The sequence below is a fragment of the Penaeus vannamei genome, chromosome 23 (assembly GCF_042767895.1).
Source record: "Penaeus vannamei isolate JL-2024 chromosome 23, ASM4276789v1, whole genome shotgun sequence".
NCBI classification, from domain to species: Eukaryota; Metazoa; Arthropoda; class Malacostraca; order Decapoda; family Penaeidae; genus Penaeus; species Penaeus vannamei.
This window is the reverse complement of record NC_091571.1, coordinates 9154812-9172374: the sequence shown is the minus strand read 5'-3', so window position 1 is coordinate 9172374 and position 17563 is coordinate 9154812. Positions and strand designations below refer to the sequence as shown.

At 34.6% G+C, this 17563-nt stretch overlaps 1 protein-coding gene across 1 annotated transcript; it reads left to right on the top strand.

Annotated features, from left to right (window-relative positions):
* Window positions 1-888: 888 nt before the first annotated feature.
* Window positions 889-17349, top strand: LOC113820810 (ubiquitin-protein ligase E3B). Its single transcript, XM_027373174.2, has 20 exons — window positions 889-977; window positions 3268-3463; window positions 5087-5239; window positions 5709-5811; window positions 5952-6176; window positions 6375-6563; window positions 7135-7326; window positions 7472-7690; window positions 8617-8896; window positions 9329-9500; window positions 9796-9892; window positions 10705-10899; window positions 11592-11737; window positions 11879-12015; window positions 12780-12943; window positions 13617-13754; window positions 13919-14173; window positions 14506-14670; window positions 16092-16191; window positions 16411-17349. Exons 2-20 carry the CDS (start codon window positions 3303-3305, stop codon window positions 16593-16595), a joined length of 3276 nt encoding a protein of 1091 aa, XP_027228975.1. The 5' UTR covers window positions 889-977; window positions 3268-3302; the 3' UTR covers window positions 16596-17349.
* Window positions 17350-17563: the final 214 nt, after the last annotated feature.

Here is a 17563-nt window from a genome sequence, read left to right as displayed (position 1 = left end):
TTTTGGCGAAGAATTTGTAGTAAACTGATGAGTTTGATCTGCCAAGAAGCTTTGAACACTCAGGACAATTCCTCGTCTCAGATGTTGTATGGTATCATGTTTCTTTTGGTAGGTAGTTCGTAGTGAAATGGCAGAAGAAAATAAATGAGAATGAACAATTGTGGAATCATTCACTCGTTCACATTTTTTTTCTAATGGATGATACCAAAGGGAAGCTCTTAGATTTCAGATGTAGCCCCAACGAACAGTACGCGCTCACACAAAACACACATATACAAACACACACACACACACACACACACACACACACACACACACACACACACACACACACACACACACACACACACACACACACACACACACACACACACACAGACACACACACATACATACATACACACATACAAATACACGCGCACGCACACACACACACACACACACACACACACACACACACACACACACACACACACACACACACACACACACACAAACAAACAATTATATATATATATATATATATATATATATATATATATATATATATATATATATATATATATATATATATATATGCACGCGCACACATTTTTTTCCTTATAGTTACACCAATAATAAGTTTGTCGTGATCTACAAGCAACAAAGTTAGCTGATTGCAAACCCGCCGCTGCCCTAAGTCGCCAGACAATCTATTCCCAAAAGAAATACTTCGTTACCCCTATCAGGAAATAAACAAAATAACAAATCAACCAAGTAACAAAACAAATCACCCATCACACACATAATTCCTTAAGAAAAAATGATCCCAAAAATAAGAAAAAGAAAATATATCTAAAATTATTTTCTTTTTTTATACATATTATCATTGTTTACATCGCCTGTATCCCCTCACTCTTGCTAAACACTTGACGTATCAGCTGTTCATGCAAAAGAAGGAACGCACCCAAATTCTTACTCCTTCTGGCTTCCTACAGGTATATTTATGTATAGTTATCGTTTATATAAGGATTTCTTAATCATATGAGATGAAGGGAAAGAAGAGTTAGTCGAAATTAGGCAGAAAATCATGTGAAAAGGGAAGTATTCGTTTACGAAGAGGGAAGACAGGAAAGAATGATTCGTAATTAATGAAAAAACGAAATAGAAAAGGGTTATTTCGATATGAAGGAGAATGGGATAAGAGTGTTTCGTGGTTAATGCATTATGAGATTTCAGAATGTAATTGATTTAAAAAAACAATACCCAACTTCCGCTGAAGGTTTCGTGCCCAAAAGAGTGATTGATTTCTGCAAATTGCCCCGATAAGTTGCAGTTGATCACGTCGTCTTTAGTGTAAATGTCAGACTAGTTCTTTTGGTGTTGGTATGTTGCTGTTGGCATTGCAGTTGATATAAAGTGGTTGTTGATATGTTGCCATAGCAATTGATGCATTATTATGGAGGCTGGAAAAATTAATATTAGGATTGAAGAGTTATCACCTATAGATGTGTTGTTTTTTGTCTTGCTGTGTTGCAAGTTATGCTATGTTCCTGTGCTGTTACAGTTTTTTATTGTAATTGTGATTTTGTTTATTATTTATTTAAGCTGATGTCCACCACTTTATATAGCTCTTTCCTGACCATTTCTTTGTAGATTTTTTTATGTCTTGTTTGTGTAAGCTTAGACATGTATTATTTGTGTAGACTTTTTCATGGGTGGGGAAAGGTTTTCACTTAATATTGCAACAGAGTAATTATGATAAAGTGTGAATTTTTATTCTTTTGTGATTTAAGAAAAGATTAGTTGTGAAAACTTATAAAAGTATAGTGACAACAACAAAAATAGTAGTTCAAAAATGGATTGTAAGAGCTAATCCCAGCTATACAGTTCATAATGATGAGAAAAAAAACTAATTTGTATATATGAAACAAATTTAGATAGTAAAATAAGATTGTCATAATATTTAACACATTTTTTTTAACTCTTTAGTAACAGATACAGCTATCTCTGTTGTGACATAGTGATGTAAGACATGTATATGCGGCATGACTTGTTCTAGCGAATGTACACAACACCCTGCCAGAAATGGTAGACTGTTGCATAATGATTGTCACAGAAAATTTTGGCCTTGTCATGAAAGGTTAAGGATAGTGCAAAAATGATAGTGTAGTGATTTTTTTTGTTTAGGATATCCACTGTAAGCTTTCCCTCTTTCAAACAAAATAGGGATGCATAAATATAGTCATGTCTCAGTGAGTAATATAAAATATTTCCTGACAGATTTTGTCAAGAATTAAGGCCAGAGGTCTGATCATGCAATGGCAAACCAGGCCCAAATGCTGTACCTGTGACATGTGTGGTTAAGCCCACTCTAGGTTGTGTGCACGTAACAGTTGTTTGCCTGCTTGATATACCAAAGATACAAAAATAGGTTTTAATGTTATTTTAACCCCCACTCCTAAAAATTCATGTATGCTCTGGTAAAATTTAAAGTTAAGTAGTCGAAATGTAAGTTTGTCACACTTTTAATCTTTCGCTCAAGTGGCTGACTGCTTCCAAGGCCCAGTGCTTGGCACAGAGAAATTCCATTGTCAGTGTATTAAACTGTATGACAAACGACTGTATTGAGATTTCTATGAATTCTAGGTTGTAAACGATAACACTAAATTCATAGGAATTTTAGGAATAAAAGAAATGGGAACAAAAAATAATGTGAGAAGACATGACATCTCATCTACAAAAACATGAGATACAGGTAAACTGTCCTCCCATGTCAAATTTGCCCCTCAACTCACATTCCTGTACATCTTAGAAGATTGAATAGCAAGATAAAACCTAGAGAATGTGTCCCAATACATATTTTTCTTTTTTTATTATTATTATTATTATCATTATTGCTTTGCATGGTATTAATATGTGTAATAATCTTTTTAGTGCTGAACATAGATAATTTTTGTGATGACCACAAAGATTTAAAGAAAAAATGATATATGGTCATATAGAATATATAAAACAACACTGTTAAAGTTTGCAGATCTGTACAGTTGGCTTTGCTTTAGCCTCCATGCTTTGTGCCACAGTAATGGTCAACTCAACCTCATATAGATGAACCTCATTTGATTTTGTATATTGATGCGGTAATATTTCCACCCTGTTTTTTCTGTCCCGGGGTAGAAAATGTATGGTATATGGTATAGAGGTTAAATTTCTTTTTCCTCTTATTGATGTTTTTTATCTTGCAGACATAATATTAAATATTAAGAATATCTGTCCTTCATTTTTTAGGTGGATAAGGCCAAGTGTGGCCATCCATCAGCAAAATGTTCAGCACCCATGAGTCCAATCGTGAAGCATTTCTCGAGGCAACCAGGGAAGCTAGAGAGGAGCGGGCCGCCGAACGAAGGCGCGATGAAGCTGCTGTTGCTATTCAGGCAGCTATACGTGGCTGGCTTGTGCGTTGCAGTGTGGAAAAGAAAACAAGGTGAGTGACATCATAGTCAAACTCTTTCATGTTCATTGGTTTTGAATTTGTGACAGAACCAAAATTTGTGATTTATTTATTAGATCATTAGAATAAGCTATATTTTAAGGATAAAGGGAAGTATGTGTTACTTTTAATGTATATTTTTTTGAGACAGGATGAGGAAATGTACCATTTAGAAGCATAGATAACATAATTCCTTATCTTGTAGCTTGCATTTTTGACTGATTTATAATTGCGTTCACAAAATGCACTTTTTTAGATAAGGATTTCTCACCTTGTGATTTAAGATTGTGCTGAAGGCCTTGATATAGCCACAGATGACAAGTAATTTAGTAAAAAAAACAAAGTTTATTGTTTTGATTTTATACATATATTAGTCCAGTCATATAGGAGTATACTTTTTTATTATCATTATTCACTATCATTGATATGATAGCTTATATCAACTACTGTAGCCAGCATAAGATGGCTTGGAACATTGATGATATTAACTACAAGCATATTTATCCTCTGCTATTGCACCTAATTGCTTACATGCCAGCATATACAAAAAAATTGAGATGGTAGAACTAAGGAATCAAAGAACACTTTCTAATTGGTCCTTGAACAGATGATCTAGCTACTTACTTTGCTAGTATATCCCCCCTAAACACTATTGTTTTATTGAGAAAATAAGACAAGATAGATACAGATTTTATGGGAAACCTGAAACCACAGATAAGTGCTGAATTTGTCAAGAAAACAAAATAACAAAGTAAATGCTGAATTTATTGACATTATTAAATACTATCACAGTTTTAAGGTTGAACGAATTAATGAGTGCGTTGATGGGTTTGCTCATTAGCCACCAGGAGACTTGCTGGTTTGCACCTCACTTATCAAAGCATCCATCCTAGCTTGTCAAGAAGACTTTCTAGCCAAATCAAATTGCAATATGCTTCTGGGTGTTTACTTAATTGGTTTCTTGGTGTAAGTTTAACTGCTTAGTGACGGTGATGTTTATAGCCGTCATGGCGTAACAGCATATGACTTGCAAATGAGTTATGACTAGCAGCGGGTGGGCTGGCTGTTCACAGCTCAGGCCTAACCACAAAGTCTAGTCTGCTATGTAATATTACATCACAAACGAATCTTGACCTGTCACCATAGGGTTAAGCATGCATTCTATAGGCTCGTGCTAGGTCCATCCTGGGAGACCATTCATCTTTCAGCTTCTAAGAAATTGATGAGGGATGGAATTTGATTCAGCCCTTGTTCTTTCCCTCTTAGGTTTGTATTGAAAAGTGAAATTTTGGAGGATTTCTTTTGACTACTTGCTATTATTCACACTTATAAAAAGTAATCTGTTGCTGATAACACTTGTTCATGGGTGGTAATGTTACTATTCAAATTTGACTTAATGCAAAGTGCACATCGCAGGTAATTTCAAAATAACCAGTGAACAAAATTCTGTGTACAGTAGTGAACTTAGGTGCATTTTAGAATTGGAGTATGCATGATAGTAGTCATTCATGAAAACAGTGCATAGTAGCAGATGGCTGTGTGTATATATATCCTTTTTTTATATTTTTAATTTTCATGATTTTCATTTACATTCAATATCGTTATTTTGCCTTTCAGAGAGCATTTTGATGAGGTCTTTGGCACAGAACCACCACCTGCTGACCAGACAAACACGCTCCCTATTGCCACTGAAGCATTCAAGGAAGCTGCGAGATTTGTAAAGATATTTGATCTTAAAAAGGACAAGAAAAGATTTGAGATTTTTACAAGGTATTTACTTTCATATGTTGCATGTTGAGAAATTTGTTAAATTGTTCTTTTGCAGACTCTTCAAAAATATGGTGAATAATGTTGTCTGTTAGATTTTACGATATTTTATTGTTTTAGGATATTGTTATGATTTTTCAAATGTATACTAGATATCTGGTGCCTGCTAAAATTTAGGAGCATGTGTGAGATATAAATCACCTGTAGCCTTGAAAAGGGTTAATGTAATTAATGGAGAATTTTCTTTATATTTTGAGGACAGTATCCCTAGCCACTATATTACTACTGACTCCTTGCGAGATTAGAAGATAGTAGAAGAAGTTGTCATTACGGAAGGCAAATACATTCAACAGCTTTGAGAAAAAAGCCTTTTACCACATGTTTATTAGGCTTAGTTTATTTACTGTTTTCAGATATTTAGGAACTCATCAAGTCTAATAATTTTTTCTCTCTTTTCATTTTCTGCAACAAGGTACCTTTTGGCAAGCATGGATAGTGAAAATGTGAAGCAAAGCTACGTTTCATGTGGGATGAACAAAGAGCTTACCTTGCACTGGATTCAGCACATGAAGGATGTAAGTTGGTGTTATTCATGAATTATTTTCCTTTGCATAGTACTGGTTTTTAATGACTGAATTGAAGGTAACCATAGTGCATCTTCATTATTAATCATAACAGTAGATATGATTTCCTTCTTTCTCTCATCTCTTTCTAGGTTCTGCATATAACATGTAAAGTGTTGGAGAGTTTACAGGCAGACGTGTCATCAGATAATCGTTTGATATCACTCTACCTGCACCTTCTCCTTGCCTTCACTGCCACCAACACTTGGCGAATTATTCGTGCACCCAACCTTGAACCACTACGACCAGCTCTCAATAAACTGACTGAAAATATAATGGGAGATTTGGTGTGCAGAGGCCTTTACACAACCCTCAATGTAAGGACCTCGTTTAAGTATTTAATTAATTTTTATATTATATGCATAAGCAGTGTATGAGAAAATTAGATGCATATAATTGTGGCTTGTTAGAAGTTAAAGATTTGGAACTTAATGAATGATTAGGATTGGTTCAGAATATGATATCAGGTAATACCATCTGTTCTATTTTTATTTAATATTGTTATTTCTTTTAAGTGTGTACTTGTACGCGGATTATGCAGAGGAAAAGCAGCACTGAGGGGTCCAGCCATTACTACTATTGTGACTCTATCCATGCGGCCTTTGATAGCTACCAACTATTCAGACAAACTACTCTCACTTACTACCATTCACATACTGAGTGTCCCTGCCTTGGTTCACCATCTAGTTCATCTGGCACCGGAGGTAAGGATCTCTTTTATTGTATATGAAGGATCTTTTGCTGTCTTGTATGTTTCATGGCCGGAGGAAGGGGAAGATCTGGGCATGTGGATGCGGCGTTGGATATATCGAAGAAAAGAGTGCGTGCGTGCGTTGTGCGTGCATGGGTGTGTGTGTGTGTGTGTATGTGTGTGTGTGTGTGTGTGTGTGTGTGTGTGTGTGTGTGTGTGTGTGTGTGTGTGTGTGTGTGTGTGTGTGTGTGTGTGTGTGTGTGTGAGTGAGTGAGTGAGTGAGTGAGTGAGTGAGTGAGAAGGTATGTATGTGGGTTTGGGAGTATTTGTATATGTTGTAGTATGTTTTGAAAGTTGCTATCACATCATTTGTAATTGTAATATTTAACATTCATCTAAGTAATTCAAGTAATTCAAGTAAGCTGAAAAAATATCATCAGTAGAATTACTTCAAGTGTTTGAAATAGGCTTAGAATATATACCTTTTGAAAGCAAACAATGTTACATATTTTTCTCATAAAAAAGTGTAGTGTCCTTATGACATTACATATCTTACGTATTTTTTATGCCTTTATTCTCACTAGGCTCTGAAGATGATTCAGAATAGTAATTTGTTTGAGAGAGCTGTTGAATTCATGCAAAGTGAGCAGAATCTGCGAATCGTATTCAACACATTGGAGGGCCCCTATGCCTTGTGTCTTTTGGCCAACCTTGTGCATATGGGTTATGAAGAGAGAGATGGTGCCTTAAAAGAATTGGCTTTCCCGCAATTCAATGTAAGTTCTTTTGCATAAGTTTTATCATTCTTGTGGATCTTTTATGTGATGGAGAATTCAAATGACCAAACTTTTGTTATAGCATTAGAAGCAGAAAAGAAAAATAGATATTATGCTTAAATGTATTGCACCTTATGATTTTCAGTTTGTAGTAACAAAGCTGTTAGAAAAATGCAGAGAATATGTGACAACAAAACAGAGCAGTCTGACACAGTGGCACCCGGTGCTTGGTTGGTTCTCCCGCCCCCTTGATCAACATCTGAATGATGCACTGTCCACTGTCAAAACACAGTTGCAGCTCCTGTGGTCTGGCCCCGTCATCAGAGTTATGTTCTCTACGCTCACAGAATTAGTCAAAGACCAGGTAAGTTTTGTTTTGGGGAAGAGAGGAAAGGACTTTTTTCATTTTGCACTCTTCCTTTTTTCCCTTTCCTTTTTCTTTTTAACTCATTGCCAATGCATGAATATGCCATGGCATGACTGGGCTCCATTCCTGATGGCATGTCCACCGATGCCAGATGCCTGCTAAATAACTGTTTGTCTGCTTGGCCATCTATTGCAGTAACTAAGGAGGTACAACCCCACAAAAGTAGGCCTAAAGTAACTTTTTACCTTCGATCCCTGAACAGTCTTATATTCTGCAGCAAAGTATAGGGGAACTTTTTTCCAAATATTCAGCCTTTCCTAATAAATGAAAGTTTTGTGTTAAAAGCTTTCAGTTGATTGTTTAGGTGTATATATAATCTTGCTATTCCTTAAAAGAAAAGAGTGCGAAAAGATTTTCAGATGTCATTTGCATATTTGCAGTATTAACATATTCTGAAATTAGATTTTTGAATGAGAAAATTTTAGAAATAAAACTTCAGAAAGGAATAACTGATTGCATGCAAAGTATAATTATCTATATTTTTTCTCTCTTTTGGGGCACGAAGAAATTATAGATGGAGGTTGGAGGGGATTCAGAAATCTACTTTAAAAAGTTTAGTGATCAATTTCCAGTAATATAACCAGATTTTAGACTGGTTATTATTATTTATTTATTATTATTATTTTTTTTTTTCAAGAAGAAAAATAATGAATCTTTGGAACAATATAAACACCTTTTTTTATTTTCTTATCATCTAATATGATCAGAGATTATGATGATGTATAATACAAACAAAAATTATTTTGTCAGTTAGAAAACTAGAGAAAGTAACTTTTCCTGAGAAATAGTATGATATAGAATAAGATATTTAAGACTGATACAGTACTTTTGAATAAACCTCCCCTTTTTATGTACATTTGCAGGAACCCTTAATAAGTGACACCAATGATATCTCGGGGCTTTCCTTGACTTCCACCACCTCATCTTTGAGCTCCATAACCTCAGCAAGTCTCCTGAAGAAAGCTTTTGAATGCAAACTTAGCTCCTCAAGCAAAAACAGCCCCCTGGGTAGTGGAGGAATGCCCAAAAGTGGGACTTACCGCAAGCTGGGCTCTAATGAGATCTCGACAGTTGCCATGGTGTGCTCCATGTACCATACTGCAACCACTACTCTGTCTCAGTTGCGCATGGATATCCTAACAGGTGTGTGGGATATGTTGTTATTGTTGTTTTGGATAAGTTGTGATTAGGATATTTGTATGATTTATGAAGAAGGATAGCAAGGACAGTAAAAATTAGTATCTTGTGAAATTAATTTATTTCTCTGTGGGAGTATAATTCTTTTTCTCTCTTTTTTGTACAGGGGTTAATCTCAGCATTGTTTCTTTAAGTTACCTCTCATGGCTCAGGGTTAATGTAAAATTAATTTAGGCTGAAGTCACCTCCTTGATTTAGGCAAATAGTAGTTAAAGTTCAGCACTTGGTACCACACAAAGATTTAGAGATATTTATATATTTTTATACTTCATGTTCTTATTGTTTAATGGATTTCAAATGTCAGTAATCTTGGCATTTGCAACATTCTCACATACCAAAAAATAGTTCTTCACCAAAACATGAAACAAATTCCTTCAGGTTTATGCTACAAGAGTGACATAGTCATCCAACTGTGGATGATATTGCTCTCTCTTGGTCCTACTTGTGGATTAAAGAGCTTCTTGGATCTGCTGTCTGTATCAACCAAAGCATCTGCCCCAGAATTCCACATGCTCATGCTTTTCTGTGACTCAACCACCCACCTAGTGACGTTAGTATGACATTAACATGTTTTATTAGTTATTATTAATTTTTCTTTTCTTTTCTTTTCTTTTTTAAGATTTTTTTTACAATCATTATTATTATTACTACTGTGAATTATTGTTACTATTATTACCATGAGTGTTATAGTAATAGTAGTAGTAGTAGTATTGTTACTCTTTTTATGACTATTATCATTATTTTTATTTTCAAAATAAATGGTAGTTTAGATTTTTGTGAATACTTTACATTTCATAGAATCAGCATGTTGTGTGAAGTTAAAGTTCGTTTTGGTTATATTCCAGGATCTTGGACGACATGGAGATGTACGAGAAGCAGAAACCCTTCAGTGTTGCTGATTATGCTGCAATGGCATATTTTCTCAACAACTTCATATATAAAGTAGGCTTCCTTTTTTCTTTTTTCTTTTTTTTTCTTTTTTTTTTTTGAGTATTTATTTATTCCTTCTTTCTTTTTCTTTTTATATCCTTCTTTTCCTCCTCTTCTCCTTCCTTCTTTCTCCTCTTTTGTGCACTCTCCTCCTATTCTTGCTTGTGTTTCTGTTCTTATTGATTGTGTTTACACATAGATGGCTTCATATGTACTGTGTCATGAAGGAGTCAATTAATAGTCTTACCTGTTGTACCTGTTTATCCTTGGTATTCAGAAAGATTTTTTTTTTATTAATTGTTACTAGTATTTTGATAACATTATACTAATCATAATTTCAGTAATTATAACACCAATATCCATTTTTGCGGCATTAGAAAAAAAAAATTGACAGTGGGGAAATCAGGTGAGATCACACTGGGCTACTGATTGACTCCTTGGTGGCTGAGCACTTGTAGAGCCATATGTGTGTGCTAAAATTCACAGTAGATGATACATATACTCACATACAAAGGGTTAAGGAAATAGTTTGTTAATGAAAGTCCTTGTAATTCACTTCTATGATATTTATAATTAATTTGTTTGAATTCCTTTGACATATATATTTCATTATGCCCTATGTGTTAAGCAGATGTTATGTAAATAGTGTGTGGACTTCTTTTCAAGAGTAGTTACAGGGTTACAGGGTTATAGAGAGCACATATCCTTTTATATATTAATCTTTTCTTTTACAGTTTTTATTCAGCATTACTTTTATCCCCTATGAAAATTATATAATGATATTGATTTCTCTCATCTCTTCTCGCTCCTGCCACTACCTATAGTTGATCCACAATGGCCTCGTGGATGTTCGGAACGTGAAGAACAGTCCCCTCTTCTCTTCCCTCCACACCTTGTTCATGCTGCTGTACACTCGCAATTCACGCAGAAGATACGTCCCAAATACACACTGGTTGATTAAGGAGGTGCGCGTGTCATCGTTCATGGCAGACTTTGGACGGGGGAAAAAAAGCACGCAGGTAAAAGACAAGTTAAGGTTGATTGTATTGTGCCTTGCATGTGTTCTTTTTATTTTTGTTTAGTCTTCACTTATGATTTGGCATATTATGATATCTCCCTTTATGATTGTATACGTGGATTGTTTTTGGAAGTATGTTTGTTTCATCAATACTTGTTTTAGGAGATTTAAGAATGATTTTCGGATTTTTATATCTTTCCTTAAGCTTTTGAAAATTGTACTTCGTAAAATCACCAGAAATGTCAGTCTCAAATAATTATTTGAAAATATTTTTTTGGTATGTGTATATATAATGCTATAGAATTTATTTATTTATTTATTTATTTTTAGATTCTTTATTGATTATATGCATTTGAATTTCATATTATTTTAATGGGCTATGTAGCAGCATTTTAGAGACCTTTTTATTTATTAGTCTGAGGAAATTGTTACAAAGAATGTGGATATCCAGATGAGCTTTAATTCTTTTGCTTTTGAAAAGTAACAGTTAGCCATTCTATATATGGAGAAAAATTTCCAATTTTTTATTTGTCAAGTCACTGAATATTTCTGCACAAGACTTTAAACATAATTCATATATCATTTATTCTTGAATAATACATGAATGATGAAAAAGGTTTCAGGGAACTTCACAAGTCATGTGCATGGATAAGACACATATCAGAGGTTAGATATAGATGTTGATGCTTTCAGGTATTACTGCAAGAGATGCCACACATAATTCCTCATGAAGAACGTGTGCTCTTATTGCGAATGCAAGTTGCAAATGAAAAGGAGGTACTGGGACTAACTGAAGCGGCATGCGCAGCTCCACAGTCAACCCTCATTACAGTACGAAGGTATGTTTATAGTAGTTGACGATTTGATGACTACAAATTAACATTCATCCATGACTTAATTTAACCAAAAAGAAAGTCTTTGCTACCCATTGTTTATGCAAAAAAGGAAAAAAATTAGTCAAATTTGATTTTCATCAACAGGTCTCGTCTTGTTGAGGATGGGTACAGACAATTGGCTTCGCTGTCACCTCAAGCCTTAAAGGGGTTGATACGAGTCCGCTTCATCAATGAGCAGGGCTTAGATGAGGCGGGAATTGATCAGGATGGTGTGTTCAAAGGTCAGTGAGTGATGAGATTTGGTAAAGATAGATTCTTTTTTTTCTTTTTATTTTTTCATCATGTGTGTGTATATATGTGTGTGTGTGTGTGTGTGTGTGTGTGTGTGTGTGTGTGTGTGTGTGTGTGTGTGTGTGTGTGTGTGTGTGTGTGTGTGTGTGTGTGTGTGTGTGTGTTTGTATACATTTAATATATATATATATATATATATATATATATCTATATATATATATATATATATATATATATATATATATATATATATATATATATATATATATACACATATATATATATATATATATATATATATATATATATATATATATATATATATATATATATATATATTATATATTATATATATATTGATATATATATAAATATATATATATACATATATATATATATATTATATATACATTATATTTATATTTTATATATATTATATATATATATATATATATATATTATATATATATATATTATATATATATATATATATATATATATATATATATATATATATATATATATATATATATATGTATCTTATATATACATATATATACATGTATATATATATGTGTTTGTGTCTTTATATACTTATATTGATAGGTAGATAGATAGATAGGTAAAGATAAGTAAATATTCTCTTTCTACATGTATGTTTGTGTAGTTAGTTTTCTTGTCCTTAATCTTTTCTTTTACTCTAATGCTTGTCCTGTATGTATTGGTTTATATGATATTTCTTTAATAACTGCAGAATTTCTGGAGGAGACTCTGAAGAGGGTGTTTGATCCTTCACTCAACTTGTTCCGTCTGACAAGTGAGGAACGGCTGTACCCATCCCCAACATCTTCAATGACAGAAAATCATCTGCAGTTGTTTGAATTCACAGGCAAGATGTTGGGCAAGGCTGTATACGAGGTTAGTATTTGCTATCTGATTCTAAAGCCAGCCAAAACACCTATGGTGGTGCATGCAACATAGCGGTAACCAACAAGTTCATTTTTCTGCTATACACACACTAACAAGATCTTGGTTGTGACCTTGATACAAATGTGTATGACAACATGAGGCCTTATTACTGTTTCTTGGCCTAAATTCCCATTAAAGCATTGAACCACCACAGTGTGAAGACCACATAGTAGAAGAGCTTTATATTGTGACTGGACTGAGATAATGATTGCATGATATGGAGCTACCTGGAAGCAAGGAACAAACCCCTTAGGTATATGTTCTTCAATTGCATGCCAAACTAAGTGGTTCAGAATCAGCAAAGTTGTACTACAGTGGAACTACAACAACTGACTTTTACAAACATCCACATGCAAGATCCACAGTTACATGGATCTCATTTCCTAGTGCTTAGCCAGAATTTAGGATTGTCAGTTGTTTCCAGGTGAGAGCTATGGTTCTAAAACTCAAATTCTCATAGCAAGCTGTTCAGAATGAGAGTTGTAGTGTGATTAGCCAAATAGCCAAAGTGCAAACCAGCATTCCAATCATTTTTCCCCAAAGTATATAGTATTGTAAGGAGTTGAAATCCAAAATACAAAATTATCATAATTTTCTCTTTTCTCTCTTTTTCTTCTTCCAGGGCATTGTCATTGACTGTCCATTTGCATCATTTTTCATGAGCCAAATCCTAGGTGAACAGCAGTCTGCCTTGTACTCCTCCATCGATGAACTGCCATCACTAGACCCCGAGCTTTATAAGTCACTGACCTATATAAAGGTATGAAGATTGTCTTGTATAGATGTGAAAGAACTGATTGAGGGGCTCCATTGCATTAAAAAAAAATTTCTTTGAGGAAACTGATTGAACTGATCATAATTGTAAACACCTTGTGCAGAATACATGTCCTGATGTTGTCCTAACATTGATCATCTGTTTCCCAGCACTATGAAGGCGATGTGAGCGACCTTGACCTCACCTTTTCCTATGACGAGGACTACCTGGGTCAGATTATCACTCACGAACTTCGACCAGGGGGTAAAGCAGTGTCAGTGACCAATGACAACAAAATTGTCTACATCCACCTCATGGCTCACTTCAAGATGCACACCCAGATCAAGGAGCAAACCAAGGCCTTCATACGGGGATTCCGGTCCATTGTCAACCCTGAGTGGTTTGGGCTATTTTCCGTGCCAGAGGTAAAGTCTGGGGACGCTGATTGTGACGTGTGCATGTGTGATTTTTTCTATGTTTGATGTTGTTAAGCCAGACAATTTAATCATACAATGTATAAAGTTGACATTATTTTTACTTTTAATTCATTATGATTGTTTTGATTTTGAATGGGATATTACTTACTGTAGCCAATGTAGTTTTGTTATTCTTAGATACTAATAGATACTAGATACTAATTGTTATTTTAACACAGTAGACATTTTTTACATAAGGTTAACACCACCATACTTATTTTTATTTTTTTGTGTATCAAAATTTATATTCAATATATATGATATTTTTCCCTGTCCCTCAGTTCCAGCGATTAATTTCGGGAGACAATGTGGCTGTAGATCTGAAGGACCTTCGACGTCACACGCAGTACTATGGCGGCTTCCATGACAAGCACCGAGTTGTGTGCTGGCTGTGGGACATCTTGGAGCAGGACTTCAAGGAGGAGGAGAGAGCACTTTTTCTCAAGGTGAGATTGTGTAAGATGTGAATGTGAGAAAGCAGTGTGAAAGTGTAAGATTATGAGATTGTATGAGATTAACGCATTGGATCTGGGTGTCTGGTACACATGGCCCAGAATACGGGTATTAGGCTTAAGGCAATCGTCAGTTTTATTTTGTTTGTTTTTTCCCCCAATTTGTTTTGCCAATTGTGATGAAACTTATACCCATTTTTTTTTTTTTTTTTTTTTCATTGTCCAAATAGTTTTTAAGTTATAGTGAAAAAAAGAAAAATGCCAAACCCCAAATTTCAAAAAAGAGTTTTTCAAAAAGTAGACAAAAAAATCCAAAAAAATCACACAGGTATTCTGACAGGAGCTTTGTACAGATTTAATCTTAATCCAATGCATGATCGTGTGTGTGTGTGTGTGTGTGTGTGTGTGTGTGTGTGTGTGTGTGTGTGTGTGTGTGTGTGCGTGTGTGTGTGTGTGTGTGTGTGTGTGGTGTGTGTGTGTGTGTGTGTGTGTGTGTGTGTGTGTGTGTGTGTGTGTGTGTGTGTGAGAATATTTGAATTATCAAATTTTAGGGGGGGGGGTATGATGTCACTATTAGAAGAAGCACAGGAAAAAATTGCAAAAACAAAATGAAACAAGCAGTAGATTCATTATTCAGCTACATGAGCCAAAAAATGTTTATTTTGGACTAAAATTGAGTGTGCCACAGCTTTTGAAGCCTACAAATGTAGAGTTTTAAAATATCGGCTGTTGAATTTTTCTAATATTTTCATGATTATTTTGGTATTAACAAATTAAGGTATAAGAATCTTCCTATTACATAATCCTCTATCATTTGCATCTAGAGTGTAATAGACAGTTTTCCTTGTACAGATTCCATATCATCTCCCTAGATAGTTCACAACTCTGTGAAATAGCAACAGCTATAAGTAACATTGTGTTATTTTTCATTTTATTAATATTTTTGTCATGGTGGCCAGAAATGGGATCCTGGGCAAGGAAATAGTGTCCTCCTTGGAGCCAGTGCTCCTCCAGCCATGGTTCATTTACCTTTGGAAATAATGTAAGAGCCCATTCCTAAATGCCCCCAAGCCTTAATCTGCTTCCAAGAGCTTTGTACTCTCAAAGGGAATTACTTCTGTCACCTCGGCTTTCAGCTGCATATATCATGACAGGATATTATTGTAACCTCAGCCCTGAGCTAAATCTCCATGACGACAAATTCCCCTCAGCCAAATTTTCCCATGATGTGAGTCCTGTCAACTAGATAAAATGGGTTAAGATTTGGTTTTGCAATTCAATTTTATAATTATTCAAGTGATATCTGTGATTATGTATTAGACCATCAAGTTTATTTTATTGGTCTACCTATTTTGCTTTCATCATTAACAAGTGTTTCATTCTTCCTTATTCCTGTATCTGTGACATTCTTTCAGTTTGTGACCAGCTGCTCAAAGCCTCCACTCCTTGGGTTCACACACCTGGAGCCGCCCTTCTCAATCCGCTGTGTGGAGGTTGGTGATGATGAGGATACAGGTGAGTCCATGTGCCAAGGGGGATTAACTTGGTTGGATTAAGTCTGTTGTTGATTAATTAATCATTGAGGTTGTTTTTCATGACAAGATATTTAATTCATTGCTAGACTCTCTTCCTTTCAATTAGATACTCATTTATATGTTATATTTCCATATTTTCATATTCACTTTTTTATATTTTAGTATCTTTATTGTTGTTATTAGACATTTTTTCTTGCAGGGGATACCATTGGCAGTGTCATCCGTGGCTTCTTCGCCATTCGCAAACGCGATCCGGTAAATCGCCTGCCAACTTCCTCAACCTGCTTTAACCTGTTGAAGTTACCCAACTACCAGCGTAAAAGTACACTGAGAGAAAAGTTGAGATATGCCATTACTAGCAACACTGGTTTTGAACTCTCGTAAAAAATCATTGTGCTAAAAAGGGAAAGTTCAAATTAAATTTTAGTGCAGTGTATGCATATAGCAGCCTGCATAATTTTCTTACATGATAAAAGATACATTTCTTGTGTTTGTTGATTGAAAGGAAGACACTTGTGAGAAATCACATGATGCTATTGACTTAAAAGCAGTGTATTAGTACTTCTTTCCATCAATGTTTTATTTATTGAATATTTTTCTTCTCATTTAAATACTGGTGTAAGATCAGTGTATAATATAACTACTTTGTTATCTTTATAAAATCTTACTTTCTTTTCACAGATTGGTTAGTTTCTTTATTTCTTTGTTTTTATTGCCAGTGTTTATGGCAAGTTAAAAATATCTGAAAAGAATCCGAAAAGATTCTGAATTGTGTCCAAAAGATAGATATTGCAGTCATAGTTTGTAGGAGGGGAAAAAATATGTGTCATTGTGTAGCTAGATAATGCACTCTGTGAGGATTAGGTCCTTGAGAGAAACAGATGAATATTTTTCCAAGTCTACTGTAAGTAGAATGTATATTGTTGTATAGAAATATTGAGGAGGCTTTGATTTCAGTGAGGCTTTTATGTATGCCTTTGTCATTGACCTGTGTTATTGGTTTAATTTTAAATCTTTTAGAAGATTTTGTTTGAAGAAGCAAATATCTATAAACATTCCTTTTTATTTTACTCTATTTTACTGGTCTTGAATAATATATATATAGCCTGTTGTAAATAGTTGAGACTGACGAGAATCCTCTTCTTGTGTTTCTTTAGCTCCTTGCATATTTTCCAAAGGTATGAAAGAGGCTATTAGAGGCTGTACTTGCATCCACTGTTTCTTCAACACTGGTATTTCTTATCCTTCTTTCCCTTTAAGTAGGTTAATGATACTTAGATGGATTTTTTGTTTGGTAAATATTGGAGCTGTTACCATCCTTATTGCTAAGTGTTATGGTTTGGATTTCCAGC

Excerpts from the sequence above, each read along its gene's own strand:
- LOC113820810 (XM_027373174.2), top strand. The coding sequence starts at position 3,303 with ATGTTCAGCACCCATGAGTCCAATCGTGAAGCATTTCTCGAGGCAACC. Across the intron at positions 7,327-7,471 it reads TGGCTTTCCCGCAATTCAAT|TTTGTAGTAACAAAGCTGTT; the intron begins GTAAGTTCTTTT and ends TATGATTTTCAG. Across the intron at positions 9,893-10,704 it reads TCAACAACTTCATATATAAA|TTGATCCACAATGGCCTCGT; the intron begins GTAGGCTTCCTT and ends CACTACCTATAG.